The 17,333-nt window shown below is 40.6% G+C and overlaps 1 protein-coding gene across 2 annotated transcripts; it reads right to left on the reverse strand.

The window, feature by feature from the left end:
• Window positions 1-620: 620 nt before the first annotated feature.
• gch1 (GTP cyclohydrolase 1) lies at window positions 621-17,259 on the reverse strand. Of its 2 annotated transcripts, XM_067495514.1 has the most exons (6): window positions 16,774-17,255; window positions 9,693-9,802; window positions 7,010-7,065; window positions 5,102-5,133; window positions 4,890-4,974; window positions 621-2,418 (listed from the first exon to the last, which is right to left on the reverse strand). In XM_067495514.1, exons 1-6 carry the CDS (start codon window positions 17,132-17,134, stop codon window positions 2,292-2,294), a joined length of 771 nt encoding a protein of 256 aa, XP_067351615.1. In that variant the 5' UTR covers window positions 17,135-17,255; the 3' UTR covers window positions 621-2,291. The 2 variants fall into 2 exon arrangements, 1 of the variants encoding a protein (XP_067351615.1); XR_010913557.1 differs by lacking the exon at window positions 621-2,418 and having other exon boundaries at window positions 4,913-4,974; window positions 7,010-7,369; window positions 16,774-17,259.
• Window positions 17,260-17,333: the final 74 nt, after the last annotated feature.

Consider the following 17,333-nt stretch of genomic DNA (forward strand, 5'->3'; position numbering starts at 1 on the left):
ATGTGCAAGCGATGTGAGACAACTCTTCTTTGCCTTTTGAACTTTTAAGAACTACTTTTTACACATTACAGCTTGAAGTGTGATGAACTTTCACCAGTTGTCATCAATTGAAATCTAACATCCCAGCAGTATAACTTGTTTAACATATTTAAAACGTTTCATTCTTTAAGACATACATTATTTAATTGGTTCAAATCTTCACATGCCCATTGTGCAGATTTGAGGGAAACTGCAGTATATTCAATGTTTTTTAAAGGGTTTTCCAGACGCACTGTACTTGAAACATATAAATCTGGATCACTACTAATATCAGGCATAAAGTAGGGTAACACTTCATATGCAAACAAAAGTTCACAGTATTGTTCACAGTATTGAAGCTGAACTCTGAGGAAGCAGATTCAAACCAGAACATCTGAATTTTGCAACATCACATTCATGCAGAGGCATGAATGTGATGTAACAAAACTCAGACTAGAGCTGCTAAGTCCTGGTTTATTATGTTATTATAAACCATTCAGTGAAGTACAGGACATGAATGGACTGTAGTTCAATAAAACCTTTTCTATAATGTCACTGGGATCTTGACAGTTACACTTCAAATACTATTACAAATTTAAATACAATTCAAAATCTCATTTTATTGGTTTATATGTTAGTTATGTGTGCTAGAGGAAACACACAGTCGCTGCGTCACATCGATTTATTATCTTTGATTAAAAAGTCTTTGAACAGAGTACATAAAGTGACAATGATGGTGAAGAGGCCAAAGAACAGGCCCCTCCTTCTCAACAAGGCCACAAAAACATCAGAGCTGTTAGCACTCGTTTTTCCAACACACACACACATACACACACACACACACACACACACACACACACACACCCCTCCAGTCATCATGTTACACCAGTTAAAACCCCCCAAGATATGTCTGGGGACATTATGAGACATTGAAATTCAAAAATATGCCACAAGAATAAACACAAGTTCACTAAACAACACACACATCTCCAAACTGTTCATCTGCTGGGCTGAAAATAAGAAGAACACACACACACATTTAATTTGCCTCTTGTGGAAATCAAAGTTTTCAGCTTGTTTTCAGACAGAGGCGAGTGCAGCACTGCATCGTGCCAGCTGCCTTAAACCATCAGCATGAAGTTGTTTTTTGGTTTTAACTGAGAGGTGAGTTGGCACGTACATGAAGAACCTTCATAGGACTATTGAAAGATTAAAAGTTAAAAATGAGAATACTGTTGTACTTTTCATTTGCAGTCATTTCACTTCAGTTTGCATTTAGCTCATAGTTAGCAAAATGAGTTCAGTCTAGTTGATTATTTATGATGGACTTTTGACAAACATCAGTATATCAGTCCTAGTTTTAAAACAACTAATATCTGTGTGGATATATATAAAGTGGAAACTTTATAAAGTAATGTCTGCAGTTATTTCCATTTCCAGTTATTCATGTTTGAATTATTTTTGTGATGATTAATGAATCAATTTCTTATTGAGTGTGTGTGTATATGTAAGTTGGGGGGGCTTTCCCAGAGCCTGGTGTAGAACAGAGGGAAATCAGAAGACTCCAAAGTTATAGTGTCACATCCAGACTAATGTGTTCCAATGATGTCTCCTTCATACATTAAAAAAATAACCATGTTTCTGGTCCTTTTGAAACATTTGTGATTTTAACAACAAACGCTGATTATTTGTGTTTTCTGAGCACACGTTCAAAACCTGCATGACACCTCTCTGACACAAGTGTAAAGAAGCTTCATTTAGGGTTGTCACATGGTGAATCAAGGCATCAGTACATGTTCTGCTTTAATAGATCTATGTGTGTGGAGTTGTTGCCTTCAGGCCAAACATCACCTATAGCCTGACTTTCTCTCAGCATCTGAAATGAGGGACCTCTGACGTCCCTAACCACTGAGTATGTTTTCAGGGTGGACTGTTTATGTAAACCCATCCATCTGTATTTAGAGGTCAGTGACTGGCATTTGGTTTATGAGCACACACACACAGCATGGATGTAAGGGACAAAGTGTGTCCATCGGCATAAAGTCAACAACATGTCAGTCAACGGCCTCTAACAAACCCTTCTCATGCAGAAATCCGTGAGGTAAAGCTTCACCTTATCAGACGATTAAAATTACCGAAAACAAAGTAAACACTGCCTTTGACAAGACAAAAACACACACATGCACACACGCACATTTAGCATGACAGCTGGTCCATGTAGGCAGAGGTAACCCCCGGCAACAGGAGGAGGAAGAGGAGGAGGAGCTTCATCCTCAGCTCCTGATCAGTGTCAGAAACTCATCACGTGTTTTTGGATCTTCCCTGAAAACTCCCAACATGGTGCTGGTGACAGTTTTACTGTTCATCTTCTGAACACCTCGCATCACCATACACATGTGACTGCAAAGAGTAAGAAAGTGAAGTCAGAGGAGTGAAAAAAGAATTGGAAGCAATACAAAGGTGCTGCAGAGAAGAATGGGACAAACTGCCCAAAAGACTTGTGCCAAGCTTGAAGCATCGAACTCAAAAAGGCTCCAGGCTGTAATTGGTGCTTAAGGTTCTTCATCAAAGTATTAAGCAAAGGCGTGAATACTTATGAACATGTGATTTTTATTTTTTATTTTTTATACATTTGCAAAGATTTCAAACAAACATCTTTCACATTGTCATTATGGGGTATTGTTTGTAGAACTTTTAGGAAAATAATTAATTAGAATCCATTTTAGAATAAGGCTGTAACATAACAAATTGTGGAAAAGTTAAGTGCCGTGAATACTTTCTGGATGCAATGTAGAACAGAGGCTAAAGAAGTTATTGAATAAAGCAGAAGGAAACAGACCACAGGGTTAATGAAAAAACAAAATGTCGCAAAGAGGAGAAAATAAATCAAAGCACGTGAAGGACAGATTTAATTTATATGTTTAGTTGTAACCTAACTGTGAAGATGATGATGATGATGGTGGTAATTGTCTATAACAAACATTAGATGTATACCGTGCTAATCACATGAAAACTAAATCTCTTGTCTCTGCTTTGTCATGCAACTTTTTCTGGAGCACATTGTGGCACCCTGACTCAGGTTAACTGGAGATTTTCCACTGGACTATTACTATTACTTTCTGTATGTAGGGTTCCTGGGACCACTGAGTCTTCTTCTTCTTTTCCTTTCGGCTATTCCCTTTCACGGGTCACCACAGCGAATCATGTGTCTTCCTCATGATCTAACCCTGTCCTCTGCATCCTCTTCTCTCACACCAACTAACTTCATGTCCTCTCTCACTACATCCATAAATCTCGTCTTTGGTCTTCCTCTAGACCTCCTGTCTGGCAGCTCCAACCTCAGCATCCTTCTACTGATATATTCACAGTCTCTTCTCTGAACATGTCCAAACCACCTCAATCTGGCCTCTCTGACTTTATCTCCAACACATCTAACATGAGCTGTCTCTCTGATGTACCCGATGACACACCGAGTACTCTCCTACCTGTCTCCCTGGTCACATTAGCTGTAGTGTTCCAGTCATCTGGAAGCACCTCCTGACCACCCAGAACCTGTCTTAGCTCCTCCGTCAAAACTACATCACATTCGTCCTTTTTCCACTTCCACCAATTTGTCCTCTGCTCTGCCTTAGTTATCTTCATCTTCTTCACACATAGAGTCATTTTACACGCCACCATCCTGAGTTGTCTGGCTACACTCTCCCCTACCAATACTTTGCAGTCACTGATCTCTTTCAGATTACATCGACACAAGACGAAGTCCACCTAAGTGCTTCTACCTCCTCTTATATGTAACCCTATGTTCCAGCCTCTTCTAGAAGAAAGTATGAATTACAGTCATTTACATCCTTTTTGCAAAGTCTACCACCATCTGTCCTGGAGACCAAACCTGCCCATCACATTCTCATCACCAACATGTCCATTGAAATCTGCACCAATCCCCACACTCTCACTTCTGGGGATGCTCTGCATCACTTCTTCTAACTTACTCCAGAATTTCTCCTTCTCTTCTAACTCACATCGTACCTGTGGGGCATAACCACTAACAACATTGAACATCACGCCTTGAATTTTCAACTTCAGACTACTCATCAACCTGATACTATTTTCACCTCCATAACATTCTTCACAAAATCCTCTTTCAGGATGACTCTTCTTTCTGACCCTTGGTAGAACAACTTGAATCCTGCTCCTAAGCTTCTAGCCTCGCTACCTTTCCACCAGGTCTCCTGGACACACAGTATATCCACCTTCCTTCTCTGCATTGTGTCAACCAACTCTCTAACCTTCCCTGTCATAGTCCCTACATTCAAAGTCCCTGCTGTCAGTCCTACACTCCTTCCTCTACTCTCTCTGCCTACGAAAACACCTTCCTCCATTCCTTCTTCGACCAACAGTAGCCCTATTTCCACCGGCACCCTGTGGGTCAAAAGCACTGATGGCGGTCATTATTAACCAGGCCCTGACCCATACCGTATGGAAGTCAGATTAGTTGTGGAAGTCATTAAAAATGTACATTTCATATGATATATATGAGTAAAAAAGCCGACAGAGAAACATGGTGTGCTCAGTACTGGTGTGTTTCTGAGGAAGAGGTACTACCTAAAAGCCTATTACAAGAAGAATAAGCAGTTTTTGAAATTGTAAATGGTCTGAAATTATTTCAGTGGACACCCCAGAAAAAACTATCCAAAATGTGCATAATGTGTAAAGGGAGGAGTGAGGGAAAGAAGGTGAGCAGAAGGAAACAAAACGCTACCAAAAAAAAACAAAAGAGGCAGAGGAAAGAAAATAAAGACGAATGGTGTCAAACACACTGTAGTTTGCATTAAAACAGACACAGTATGTCAGTTTTCTGTGAATGTACGTACGTTGCCTCAATGACCACGCCGACCCCAGTCGGCTGCAGGGCCTCGGTTATGGCCACAGCTATTTGTTTGGTCAACCTCTCCTGAACTGTAGATGTACAAACAGACAGACAAACATGAACCAGGTTAAGCAGAACAAACACCATCATGGCTTTAGAATGAAAAACTGATCGCTGAACACACTGTGGAATGAAACAAGGCTTTTCCTCAGTTACCTTGCAGTCGACGACTGTAGATTTCAACAATCCTTGGGGCGAGAAAAGAGGGAGAATGTAATTATAATCGGTGTGTGATGGGGGGTGATTAAGATCTTTTAGCCAAGTAAAAGTACCAATGACATCCTGTAAAAACATTTCATTAGAAGTAAAAGTCCTAAATAAAATGTCATTTAGGTAAAAGATGAACCTTATATGTCAGAGGGAATGCAATGAAGAAAATTACCACAACAATTAAAATCCTCCCTCTGCTGATGAACTAAACCAATTCTCAAAATGGTCTAACAAAACCCCCACATAATCCCTGCAAAGACGCTCTGCGGCCCCACCCACCATCAACGCCTCGGATGCTGACTCTGCTGCCCTCGATTGTCCACATGCGCAAATGACCCAAGGCTGCACTCAGACACACGTGTACAGTACCTACAGCTAAACAACACAGCAGGGCGCATGGATGGTGCAGTGTGGTTATGAAGCAGTAAGTCAATAAAACATGATTGGGGAAGTCCAGTCAAAGGATAATATTTATGTTTTAGTCAGAAATAGTGGTTTAACACCCTCAGAGACCACTATACTACTACAACTGTTATATTTACCGAAGCTGCAGGTGGTTCTCATCTTGTCCTTATCTATATATTCAGAAAGCAATTCATGTTAGTCTGTCCTCGTCGATGGTGGGGAACCAGTTCTAAAGCTGCCAAAATCTTTGTCTGCAACAATATTTTTAATGTAAAAGTTGTTCTTCAAAGAGCAGCCATTCAGTGCAATGATTTTCCATCACTTCTTGGTGAGTCATAGGGTAGGTTTGCCTCTTGATGGATTACATACAGAATATTTTGATTATAGATCCAACAGGAAATGTGTATGTGTTTTATGACCATATGTATACTAGGATTTTTATGAACATGTGTTTAACGCCATCACTTTCAGAGAGGAAATATTAACATTTCCTTCACACAGTGGCTCCAGACCTTTCATCATTCTGCTGCTGGAACACAGAGTACTTAACTTTTTACGGACGGGGAATAATTGAATATTTTCTTTTACTGAGAAACCAGGATTTTATGACAAAGGTAACTAACTTCCCTGACCTCCCCCATTTTTTAAAAAGTCAGCTCATATCTGATGAAGATAAAAGGTTATATACTGTATGCGTGGACACGTCTCATGAACAAACCCAACCCCACCTGAGAGCAACAAAATAAACATGAATCAAAAACAACGTAAAACCAGATGTTAAAGATGTTTCCAGGTCTGACAAGCAGACAGAAGGAAAATGAACAGATATCAGAAATGACCCGGCCTCTTCCGTAACCTGCTGGTCTTCTCTGTGAGCAAAATCACTTTGGACAAATTTGACCTCAATCACCTCCAAGAAAATGTCTCAAGATCAAAAGGGCAGCATGAGGAGAGAGAAGTAACTTTAAGCAATACAACTGTTGCTCTCTGTGTTATAATTATACCTAGTTCTAATACATTTTAACATTTTTATTACACATTTTATTCTGAAAACTTTAGGCCTAATTATTGAACACTATCATGAACCACGAACCAAACATTATGTGCAGCAGAAGCTATGATTTACAATATGCAACAATTTCTAAGAACTATTTGCCTTAAAACATAAATAGTAGCTGTTGAAATCACAATGTGTCACAGTCTCCAATACAGGGTCAGTCTGGGGTCTTAGTCTGATAAGCCTAAAGGTATTGGGGTCAGGGGGATCAGATTCTACAATAGTACACACACACAGACACTCACACACACTTAAGTAATCAGCTTAAGCATACACCACACTAGCTTTCTCACACACATACTGTACATCATCTGCAAGTTGGTCAATTAAATACTGCTCAGGGGAAACACACACACACACACACACACACACACACACACAGATTTACTCACCTGGCCAGTTTGCTGAGACCCAGGACTCTCTTGTTGGGGAGGTAACCGATGTGAACCTACACAGACAGGAAGATTCAAGATAACTGAGTGTCTTCACTCTGTTTCGCTCATCTGATCCCTGCTCAGTTAATATGTTTAAACTGCTGGAGGTGAGAGGAGCCATGGGAGCAGGAGAGCAGATATTCTTCTGTGCAAAAATAACACTGACTGTTTTTTCTTTAGAAATTTACAAACCTCTTCTAACCATCTGGATGACACCATATTCCACCTGCTGCATGAGGCATTTATTTTACCAATTTCACAAGTTGCAAGTCTGTGTTCTTTCCAGGTAGCAGGTGGGCTGCTGCTTAAGAGGCACATCTGGATCAAGAGGTTAAAATTCCCATTCAGCAGGTGAAATAGTCTTTAATACAGGAGACCAGTGGTTATATGTCTAAACAACTTCCAGGGATCTTGAAAGATCACTGGTTAACTCATTTAAAAAAGAACAATAAGAGTAAGAAAAAGTGTTACTAGCTTTGATATGAACACACAGCTGCTACAAATGACAGAGGACGCTGAAAGCAAGAGCAGAACAGGTGGATGAGCAACAGACAATGGGAGGAGGAGATGAAGTCATCAGCTCAACTCGCTGCTGTGGATGGCTGGAGGCTCTAATTCACTCATACACACACACACACACACACACACACACACACACAAATGCTGTACTCAAATGTCAAACACAATTTGTTGACGAGACGAGAGAAAGGGCAGCAGCAACAAGCGTGCAAATATCTCTTTTTCTTCCGACTTTTTCTTCCCCTTCGTCTCTGCTGCGGCAACCTGACATATGGACATCAAACAGGCGGCTGCCTTTTCACTTTTCCGCTCACGTTGTTCACATTTACTGGCACATGCTGTGAGTGACGATGTATCGGGGGAAAAAAGATATATATATACGAGAAATGAGTGAAACCCTAAAGTTTGTAAAATAACAGCACAGAGCATCAAACCAGTTTTAGCTCATAACTTTGAGTTTGCAGTACATTTACTGCAGTGTTATTCTCGTGCTCGGATCAACTCCTTCCCCCACTTTCAGTTATTTCCACGGACTTTTATCCAGGTGGTGGAAGATGATGTTGGCCACACAAATAAAACTGGATTTGATTTCACCTAATTTTATTAAATAAAGAGAAGGACTGAATCCAAAGGTTCTTCAAAATAATTAGATTTAGTGACCTGCCAAGCACCTTACAACCTTACAACATAGAGCAACCTCTGAGCTGCCAGGACTCTTTATTCCTGTCGATTCACTTTATCAAATCAATCTTTCTCTATGTAGCATCTCAATGAATTGTTTCAACGGGAAACACAGTAGGTCTACACAGAAGAAATAATTATGGCATGTTATTGGCCCTTTAGCGGCTGAATATGAGACCGGAGGTTCTCCAAGTGGCTCCTCTGATTGCACAGTAAATGACAGCCTGCAATAAACTGCTCTTGTGATGCAGACACTGGAACAGTTTATCAAACAGCCAGCGGCTACCTGCAGGCTGTCTGATCAACAATGGAGGAGGAGGAGGAGGAGGCAGCCTCTCTCCGTTTGGTGAGTCACAGGGACACGACAGACAAGCGGACAGATGAGAGGCTGGATAAGAGGCAATGCTGCTGACGATGACAGGGGGAGGGAGGAGGTTTAGGGACACAAACAGCCATCTGATGGCCACCGAACACACACACACACACACACACACACACACACACACACACACACACACATATAAATGCAGGAGGAGTGTTGGTAAGTGCTTGTGTCATTCACTACTGTCATCAGAGCCCATTTACGCCGATAGAAAAAGATCAGCTGCCAGCCGCTGTTGTCTTAAACAACATGCACCTGCAGGCAAAGATGGGGGGAGAAGGGAAGCAGCAAAACCAGCAGAAGGAGAGACAAGGCCAATCAGGATTTAGTGGAGACTACTGATGCCAAAAGAGCAGGGAGGGAAGCTAAAAAACACAAAATAAAGAGATCTCAGCTTATCCAATCTGTTATCATCTTTTCATGGCTGTGACATGATTACGACTCTTCTAAAGTAAGTCTGAAAATATGGTCCAAAATAAAATATATCACTTTTGGGAGTTGTTCTCAATGGTTAAAAAACAAAGCAATCTACAACAGTGGTTCCTAAACAAAATAAATAGTTTGAAATTTTGGGAAATATAACCATTAGTTTACAAGCTTTCAGGTGGAGAGATCAAACACACTGTTTTTGATTGTTAATTTCAGACAAAGTTTTGGTTTTACGCTGATGTTCTACTGATGAGTAGCTCATTAGCTTTCTAGTCTTTAAACTGACCTTATTTATATCAATGATGCTTCAATAAGCTGAAATGAAGGGCATGATGTATTCATGTTGGATAATAAGATTAATGTGTGGGACTGTGATACAAGGTTTGTTCAACATCTGACTGGATGTATCTAGTTAGTTGACCCAAAGCAGGTCACATTTGCCGAACAACACAAACAACATTATATTACACTTCATCTTCTCGGCCTTTGATTGGCACCATACAACACAATATACGTCCGCTAATTCAGTCATATTCTAGAGAACTCAACTTACCCCTCCATTAATCAATCAGGTGTCATTTGTTTTACCTGCATTACTTAAGTGTGTATGTGTGTGTGCGCTTCTCCCACCCTGCCGAAGATTGGCACCAGGTGATGTTCACACATGGAGAACATGTCGATGTCTTTCACAATCACCATTTCATCGTGATCTTCGTCAAAGATGGCATCGTTCAGCACGTCTGCAGAGGACAATGAAGAGAGATAAACAAAAAGGAAAAAGCCTAAAACTTTCAAATCCCTACAATGAGAACAAGTTCACTGTATTACTAATATTTAATACATTACATATATTGTTTAAATATACTTGGCTACCACCTTTTTGTATTGTTTGTTCATTTAACCATTAGTGCCCTTGCTGACAGAGAGACAGCTGTGTCAGAGGACACCCGGTTCACCTCGGCCGTTCTCTTTGTCGTCAACTTCTGTGTTTCTCTCTGGCAAACATCACAGTCTAATTATAGCCCTGCTTCCATACTCTTCTTCCTGTTGTTGCTTTATTGCATTTTTCTGTAGCTGGGTTTCAATAAACTGTTTTATCTGTTTGTGACGCCACTGATGCCTCTCACTCTCACCATGGCACTTTTTAATTTCCTGACTGGCTATCTGTCAGAGGGATAGGGAACCGAGGGGGGGCAAGGTCACAAAAACAACAGAGAGCAGACTGATTTGTTGTCTGAATGTGTGTGTGTGCGCGCGTGTGTGTGTAACAGGTAGTTTGTTTAAATCTTTTTTTTTACTATTTTGTTTGATTATGATGCACTATGAGTAACAAAGGCCTCCACATGGACGCGTTTCCCACTGTCACATACACTTTGTCTCTGGGTGTCTTAGTTCTGCAGCTGGGGGTGCGACGGCTCAGGTGTTTTTAGGGTTTAGACAGAGCTGGTTGTTTCATTCCAATTTTCATTTGGTGCAAAGAATCTTTGCACCCATTGCTCTGACAGATCCTGTTATTAAACAAGAAATGTTAGCTCACACATCCTAGTTGCAGCACATTTTATCCTTTGACATGCTCATATATGTTTTGCGGGAATCTGATCATAAGCCAAAAGCTGTTGAACAGGACGAACTAAATTCTTACACTGATGATGGCACTAGATTGGAAGTGATCAACAAACTGTTTTTACTATTTTTCATTTTGATAGGGACGTGAATGTCTGAATCAGATGTCGTCTATCCACATACGTCCACATCACGTATTGCTAGTGCAAAACCAAACAACAAACATTATTGGGATTTGTCTTCCAGCAGTCCTACGGCCTTGCTGCTTCATGTCTATAAAATAGGACTGAACAGATGTGGCCCATCGACAGAGTTTAAAGGACATTCTGGAAACCACTTGGTTAGATGTGAGGTGAGGGGCCACTCAGGGGATGCTATCGCATTTCCACATCCAGTGGCTTTAAGAATTGAATCCATCAGTCTAATTGTTGCATCCACACCACACTTCATCTAGCACCTGGACACATTTAGGAACCTTAGTGAGCCACAAAAAAGGAAAAACGATTATGGGTCCAGTTTGCCTTCAGGATGACACTTTAATGAAACAGTAATTCTGTTTTGAAAGTTTTGTAATCCAGAACAAAGCGAAGGGAAGACTGCTGCTGATAACATCCTGGGTTTAACACTGGGTCCTCCCAGTGTTAAAGATGTGGAAACACAAAATGTGAAGGGGTGAGAAAGCTTAAGATTGTTAACAAGGTAAAAACTACAACTAAAAGTTTAGTTTAACTTCTCTTCCAAATATGTTCACTGACCTAGAGGTTGTTTTGTTGCTGCTTTTTGTTGCCAAAGTAAAGTATGATGGATTTACTAGTAGCATTACCATGGAATTACTCTAAGGGGCGGCAGTGGCTCAGTTGATAGAATGGGTGCCCTCCGACCATAGGGTTGGAGGTCGCTCCCTGCTCTTCCCCACCACATGCTGAAGTGTCCCTGAGCAAGACACTGAACCCCCAACAGCCCATCCCCAGCTGTGCAGTGCCGGTCCCAAGCCTGGCAGAAATAAGGAAGGGTTTGGTCTGTAAAAACTGTGCCAAATCAACATGCAGACTAATGATCTGCTGTGGGGATTCTGAATTTACAGGATAAAAGGCCAAAGGACAAAAACAAATTACCACTGGATTACTCTGTTAGAAAACATTACAAATAAAGTGATGGAGTTGTAAGTGGAGTTACAGATGTTGACTCACAAAAACACATCGCACATAATTACTGTATGTCATGCATGTCTGACTCAAAATGGCTAAAACCTCCATGATCGTCTGACTGTGATCTTTATTTAGCACTGCCATTTAATCCCCAGAACTCAACAATTAACTTGGTGCAAAGTTATTATGACAGAACCAAAAAAAGTAATGTAATGAGCCAGAATTACATTAGATGACATTTAAATGCTCTGAAACTCTGCTACTTCACACACCTACTCATTACAGCTTTTACACAACAGTAAAAGTAAAAGATTTCACACACCCTCAAACTTGTTTTCTTGCCCTATGGGGTCTTTCCATAGATGTACATAAAGTTTTGGAGTCTTAACCTTATCCATAACCAGTACTTAACTAACCCTAACTTTAAACCATCTCATTACTCTAAAACACTTGTTGTCTAGTACCCAAAAGAACATGCATGCACCCACCAGTACATGTGTAAATAACACACACACACACACACACTAAAGAACAATAATGTTAAATCAAACTTAATAAAATAAGGGGCAGCTGAGGACAGAGGGTGGGTGACTTGGGTAACAGAGAGATTACTCACCACCTGCTCTGATCTTACGCCTTGTCTGTGTGTATGAATGTGCAATTATCTCATACACACACAGATATACACACAAACATTCTGAAAGCTTCTGAATGAAACAGGAAACAGTGGGGTGACTAACTACTAAATAAGCAGGGTTTTAATTTTTCTCTTTTATGGTATTTATTTTTCAGACAACTAGATGTGTGTGCGCATGTGTGTGTCTGAGAGATGGAGAGAAAGAAAGTAAGAGAGGAGATACTCACTGTTATATAAGTCTCTCTCTCTCACACACACACACACACACTTTCTATACTTATGATTCTCTGAGCCACTCCTGTACATGCCCCTGCCTTTAAATTCACACAGAGATGTGCACAATTCAAAACAAGTTGTTCATTTCCTAGTCTCACATGCCATAATATTCGGGCTCTATGATGCTTTCAGATGAACTGAGTTACAGGAAATTGTGTCTCTGTTACTTTAAAAAGACGTTTATTGACTGAATCTGAGGACACTATGATGCTCTTACAGTTTTTGGTTGGAGGCTACTTTTGTGATGTTGCTAGGCAACCACACATTCAGCTGATGATCAGCTGTCAGTCTTTCAAACAGATGTTGGGTACTGTGCCAACTAATGTTAGCATGAATTACTGTAGATGTCATAGAAACTAAAAAATGTTGGCCAAAGTAACATTTAGGAGCAGAACTGTTCTGAGTTAATTTGTAAACTTTGAAAGGATCATTTCTTTATAACTTCATATTTTGTAGTTCTGCCATTATTTGTCAGTAATGATAAAAGTGTCCACAGCAAGTTAGTGACTGACATCTGTGAACACTGTGATGTCACTGTGATGGATATGGAAAGCAACAAATAATCAGGCAGGTTTTAGACAAACTCGGTGAGCAATTAATTATTTGAGCACCCACTATTTTGGGCAGAATTATTCCTTCAGCTTTGACCTATTGCTTTGTTATTCCTCCAAGTAAAATAATTTACTGTAGAAAATCGAAATAAACAGATTAGATTTAGAAATGTTATTCCCAAGGCTTGATCTGACTGCCACTAAACTGGTAATAAGCAAATATTTTTTCAAAAAAAACAACATTTTCCATTTTTAACATTTGATATTGACAATCATAAATACAATTACTTGCAAGTCTGTGCGTTCTTGCGTTCTTTTTTATTTATATGTTACACAGTGTCCCCACTTATCTCGAAAAGGGGTACATTATAACAACTTTAAAACACAGACGTTTCATTACAGTTGTCAAAAAGGAAGGAAATGATAGAGACAAAAACACAACACTCTGCATTCATGTGCTGTGAGCTAAATGCTAATACACCTGCAATTAATAATCATTAAATTAATTTATTTTTAAATTTCTAAACTAATCTTTTAGTAGAAGTAAAGTCTCAAAATGTGAAAATCAGTGTCAAAATCCGTTTAACAAGCACGAGAAATTTAGTCCCAGTGTAAAAGCGGAAATTAAACATAAATATGCCACAAAGCTGTAAGAATATTGGTTAGATTTTGCCTAAAAATAACCAAAATTACTAATCAAGAGAGTTAAATAACATGTGTCAGTCAACTAATCAATAAATTTGAAATGTACACGTCACCATGTTAACATGCTGATGTTTAGCTGGTTCACCTTTTAAATTAGCAGTGGTTTACAGTTTGGTGTTACACAGTATAAATCAAAAAACAGGAGAAATGTATATTTTCACTAGATGACAGATCTAAGTATTAGACTTGATCCTGAGGTGGAAATCTGCACAAAGTTTACTTCAAATCCATCCAGTAGGTATTGAGAAGCCGCTTAGGGTCACACCAACAGAATGTCCAATAAAAATAACATTAACACACACACACACACAATAATCAACTACAATGTTCCTTTAAAGCTGTGAATCACTGCACCAGGTTTGTGCAGAGCCACATCTTTCTGATGTCACATTAGCACAGAGAGAGAAGGTTGGTGTCAGGCTGTGGTGGCTCAATTTTAGGTTAAAACTGTCAGAAAGGTAATAATTGTAGTTAATAATAATGTGTTTATTATTAAGAAAATAAGAAAATGATTCACAGACCTGATGCAAAAAAAAATAATTCTGACAACAATTTCAATTAATAAAAGCAAAACAATGCTCCAAACACTGATTGAGCTCTGAGAGCATCACAAGATCAGAATTCCCGTTTAATCTCTGCATAACTTACAATATAGTTTTGTTGGTCATGTGCTTGGCAACAAGAGGATTTTAGGCTCATGGTGTGATGAAAGCTGGACCCGTGACCTGCGCACACACACCCGCACATCAAACACTCAACTTTACACAAGCATGCAGCACTCCACATGTGTTTTTTGTGTCCTCCGTTTTCCAACAAGTCAAAGGGGAGGCTCCTGTAGTAGCCAATCAGCAGGCAGATTCACAAACAACACACCGGCCTGAAGAACACACATTTAAATCATTAGTATCTGTGCCATCCACTGTCAGTCCTCTGCTGTTCACGTAACCTTGCACCTGTTTTAAAGCCAAAGGAACCTTCCTTAGACTATTCTTAGACTTTTATAGACTAATAATTTTAAGAAATCATGAATCACCATCTTTTCACTTGGTTCCCCTTACATTTTCTCGCTCTGCTGCATTCCTCACTTTAGCTTAAATCTTAAACAACCCCCACAACAGCCAAACTACCTCCAGATGGAGTTCCTCAAGAGGCGAAGTAGGAGAAGAGGGGGCAGATCCCCAATTTCAGCCACTCCAATGCATCATAGCATGAAGAAGCCAGCCCTTATGGATGTGGCAGCGTGTCAGGCCAACCGTGCGCTACCACCACCCCCTCTGCACATGATTCAGCAAATCCTCAGGAGCTACAAGCTGGCTGGTTTGGCTGGATTGAACATGAGCCTAATACAGTGGTTCCCAACCCTGGACCTCCTGTCCTGCTTGTTTTCTAACTATTTCTACACACTCCTGGTCATTTGGAAGGTACCAGTTCACTTTATCTTCTGCACCCCACCCTATTCTAAGATGGTATCTTCCAGTTTCTGATTGACTGAACCCACCTGATCAATGTAACCAGCAGTGTAACATTACTTGGAGTTGGACAGCAAGCAGGGCAGATCCCTGAAGAGCAGGTTTTGTCAGTTTTAGGGGCTTAGAACAACACACACCACTGGTCAGATATGATTTCCTTCCCCTGAACAAGCCTTTTCTACAGCTTTTGATGATTTGCCACAGGAGGTAATAGTGTCAGACATGAAAACACAAGCAAAGATTAGGCTCATAAATTCCTGCTGATATGACTAGTTAATAGTTTCAGCTCCACAAAAGACAACTAGAATATCTGCTTCTGCTGTAACAGTGGAGCCATAAAAGCAGGATTTTTAATGGATGACCATTATATGACCAAAGCTTGAAACACATCGAGAAACAAGAAGCACTAATGACAGACCAATAAGAAATGTTGTCTCTGAACAACTGAAAGGTGCTTTAGTGAAAACACGGGAGTTTAAAATAGGTGAAGTGGCAATCGACTCTGTGGCCAAACCAGACACCAAGGTTTCATGCATGTGTGCTTGATTTTAATTTGACAGGAAATATTCCAAAATAAAAGCTACCTGTTTTTCATTTCACTTGAGTGTTTATAAAAAATGTGGCTCTGTTGTGTGGATTTAAAAAACGTTTATGGCTCAGCCTCTGGCTAGACAGGACAATATTTACTTATAACGTGCAGCAGTGGAAATTTAACTAACTACACCATGTGTACAAATATGCATACTATACTTGACGCACATTTTACACTGCTACTTTAATGAACTGAAACTGAACATTTCACAGCAAACAGTAATGTTACACTGACAACGTTGAATACCCGACTTTCACTGGTGGACACTGTGGTACTGCTCTTTACTACTCCTGCACAGGCTTCTTTAAATGGAAATACTCAGGTTTTGAGGGGAAATTCCTTTTTATCAGTTTTGAACATGAAATATTTCAAACTGGCTGCACAGGAATAATTAGCAGATAATTAGTCTACTCATCTTTGTTTTAATTCCCTTGTTGTTATAATGTCATGCACTTGCATGACTTTAAGAGCGGGGGGACAATATGAAGTCTAGTTTGTGTGAACAGACCATTGTTTCTTCATGAAGCCTGAAGTTACCCATCTGACAGCTCTGTGGGCGTTTTTTTAGAAAGTGACAACAGGACACTGTAACAATTAATAAGGAGTGAAATATGTTACAAGGAAAAGTTTTTATTTAAGGCTTAGTTACACTGAGGTGTAAATGTAGGCTTTCGGGGCTGATATTCTCCAGCCACTTTGGAGCCGCCACCTGTAGATCGCAGGACAAATCCCAGCTGCCTCTGAGCGGTTTTCTGGATTTAAAAACTCACCGATAATTTTCTCCTGGTAGCCCTTGGTGAAGAACTGCATGGCGGTGGCGGCTCTCCACGGGGTTTTAAGGAGCCCCTGTCGCTGCGGGTCCTCCCCGAGCCCCCGCAGGATGGTGGTGTAGGCTGCGGCCAGGGACGGCAGACTCATCTCGTTGTCCTCCACGCTCCGGGTGCGCTCTTCCTTCCAGCTCTCCATCACCGAGGTGCTCGGCCGGTGCGAGCCGGACTCTGCGGCTGGACCCTGGGGAGCTGCGGCTGGGCGCGTCACCACCCCCTCAAAGTGTCCGTTGAGCACAGAGCCGCTGTCCCTGGTCTCCTTCTTCTCGTTTGAACTGTATTGCGTCTGCTTGGAGTGCTCCATCCTTCCCTTTTCCGGCTTTCTTCTCAGCTGGGCACTTGTTGGATCAGTTTCTCCTGCCTGCACTTTGACCTGACGGGTCACCTGGTTTATGGGGAAGACTGGACTCTGGTCTCATAGCCTCAGCATCCACAGGCTTTATACCAGCAGGATAATCCAGTGAGAGCTCCTATTGGCTGACCGGCTCTAGGGGGCAGGGTGA

This window comes from Channa argus, chromosome 2 (genome assembly GCF_033026475.1).
Source record: "Channa argus isolate prfri chromosome 2, Channa argus male v1.0, whole genome shotgun sequence".
NCBI classification, from domain to species: domain Eukaryota; kingdom Metazoa; phylum Chordata; class Actinopteri; order Anabantiformes; family Channidae; genus Channa; species Channa argus.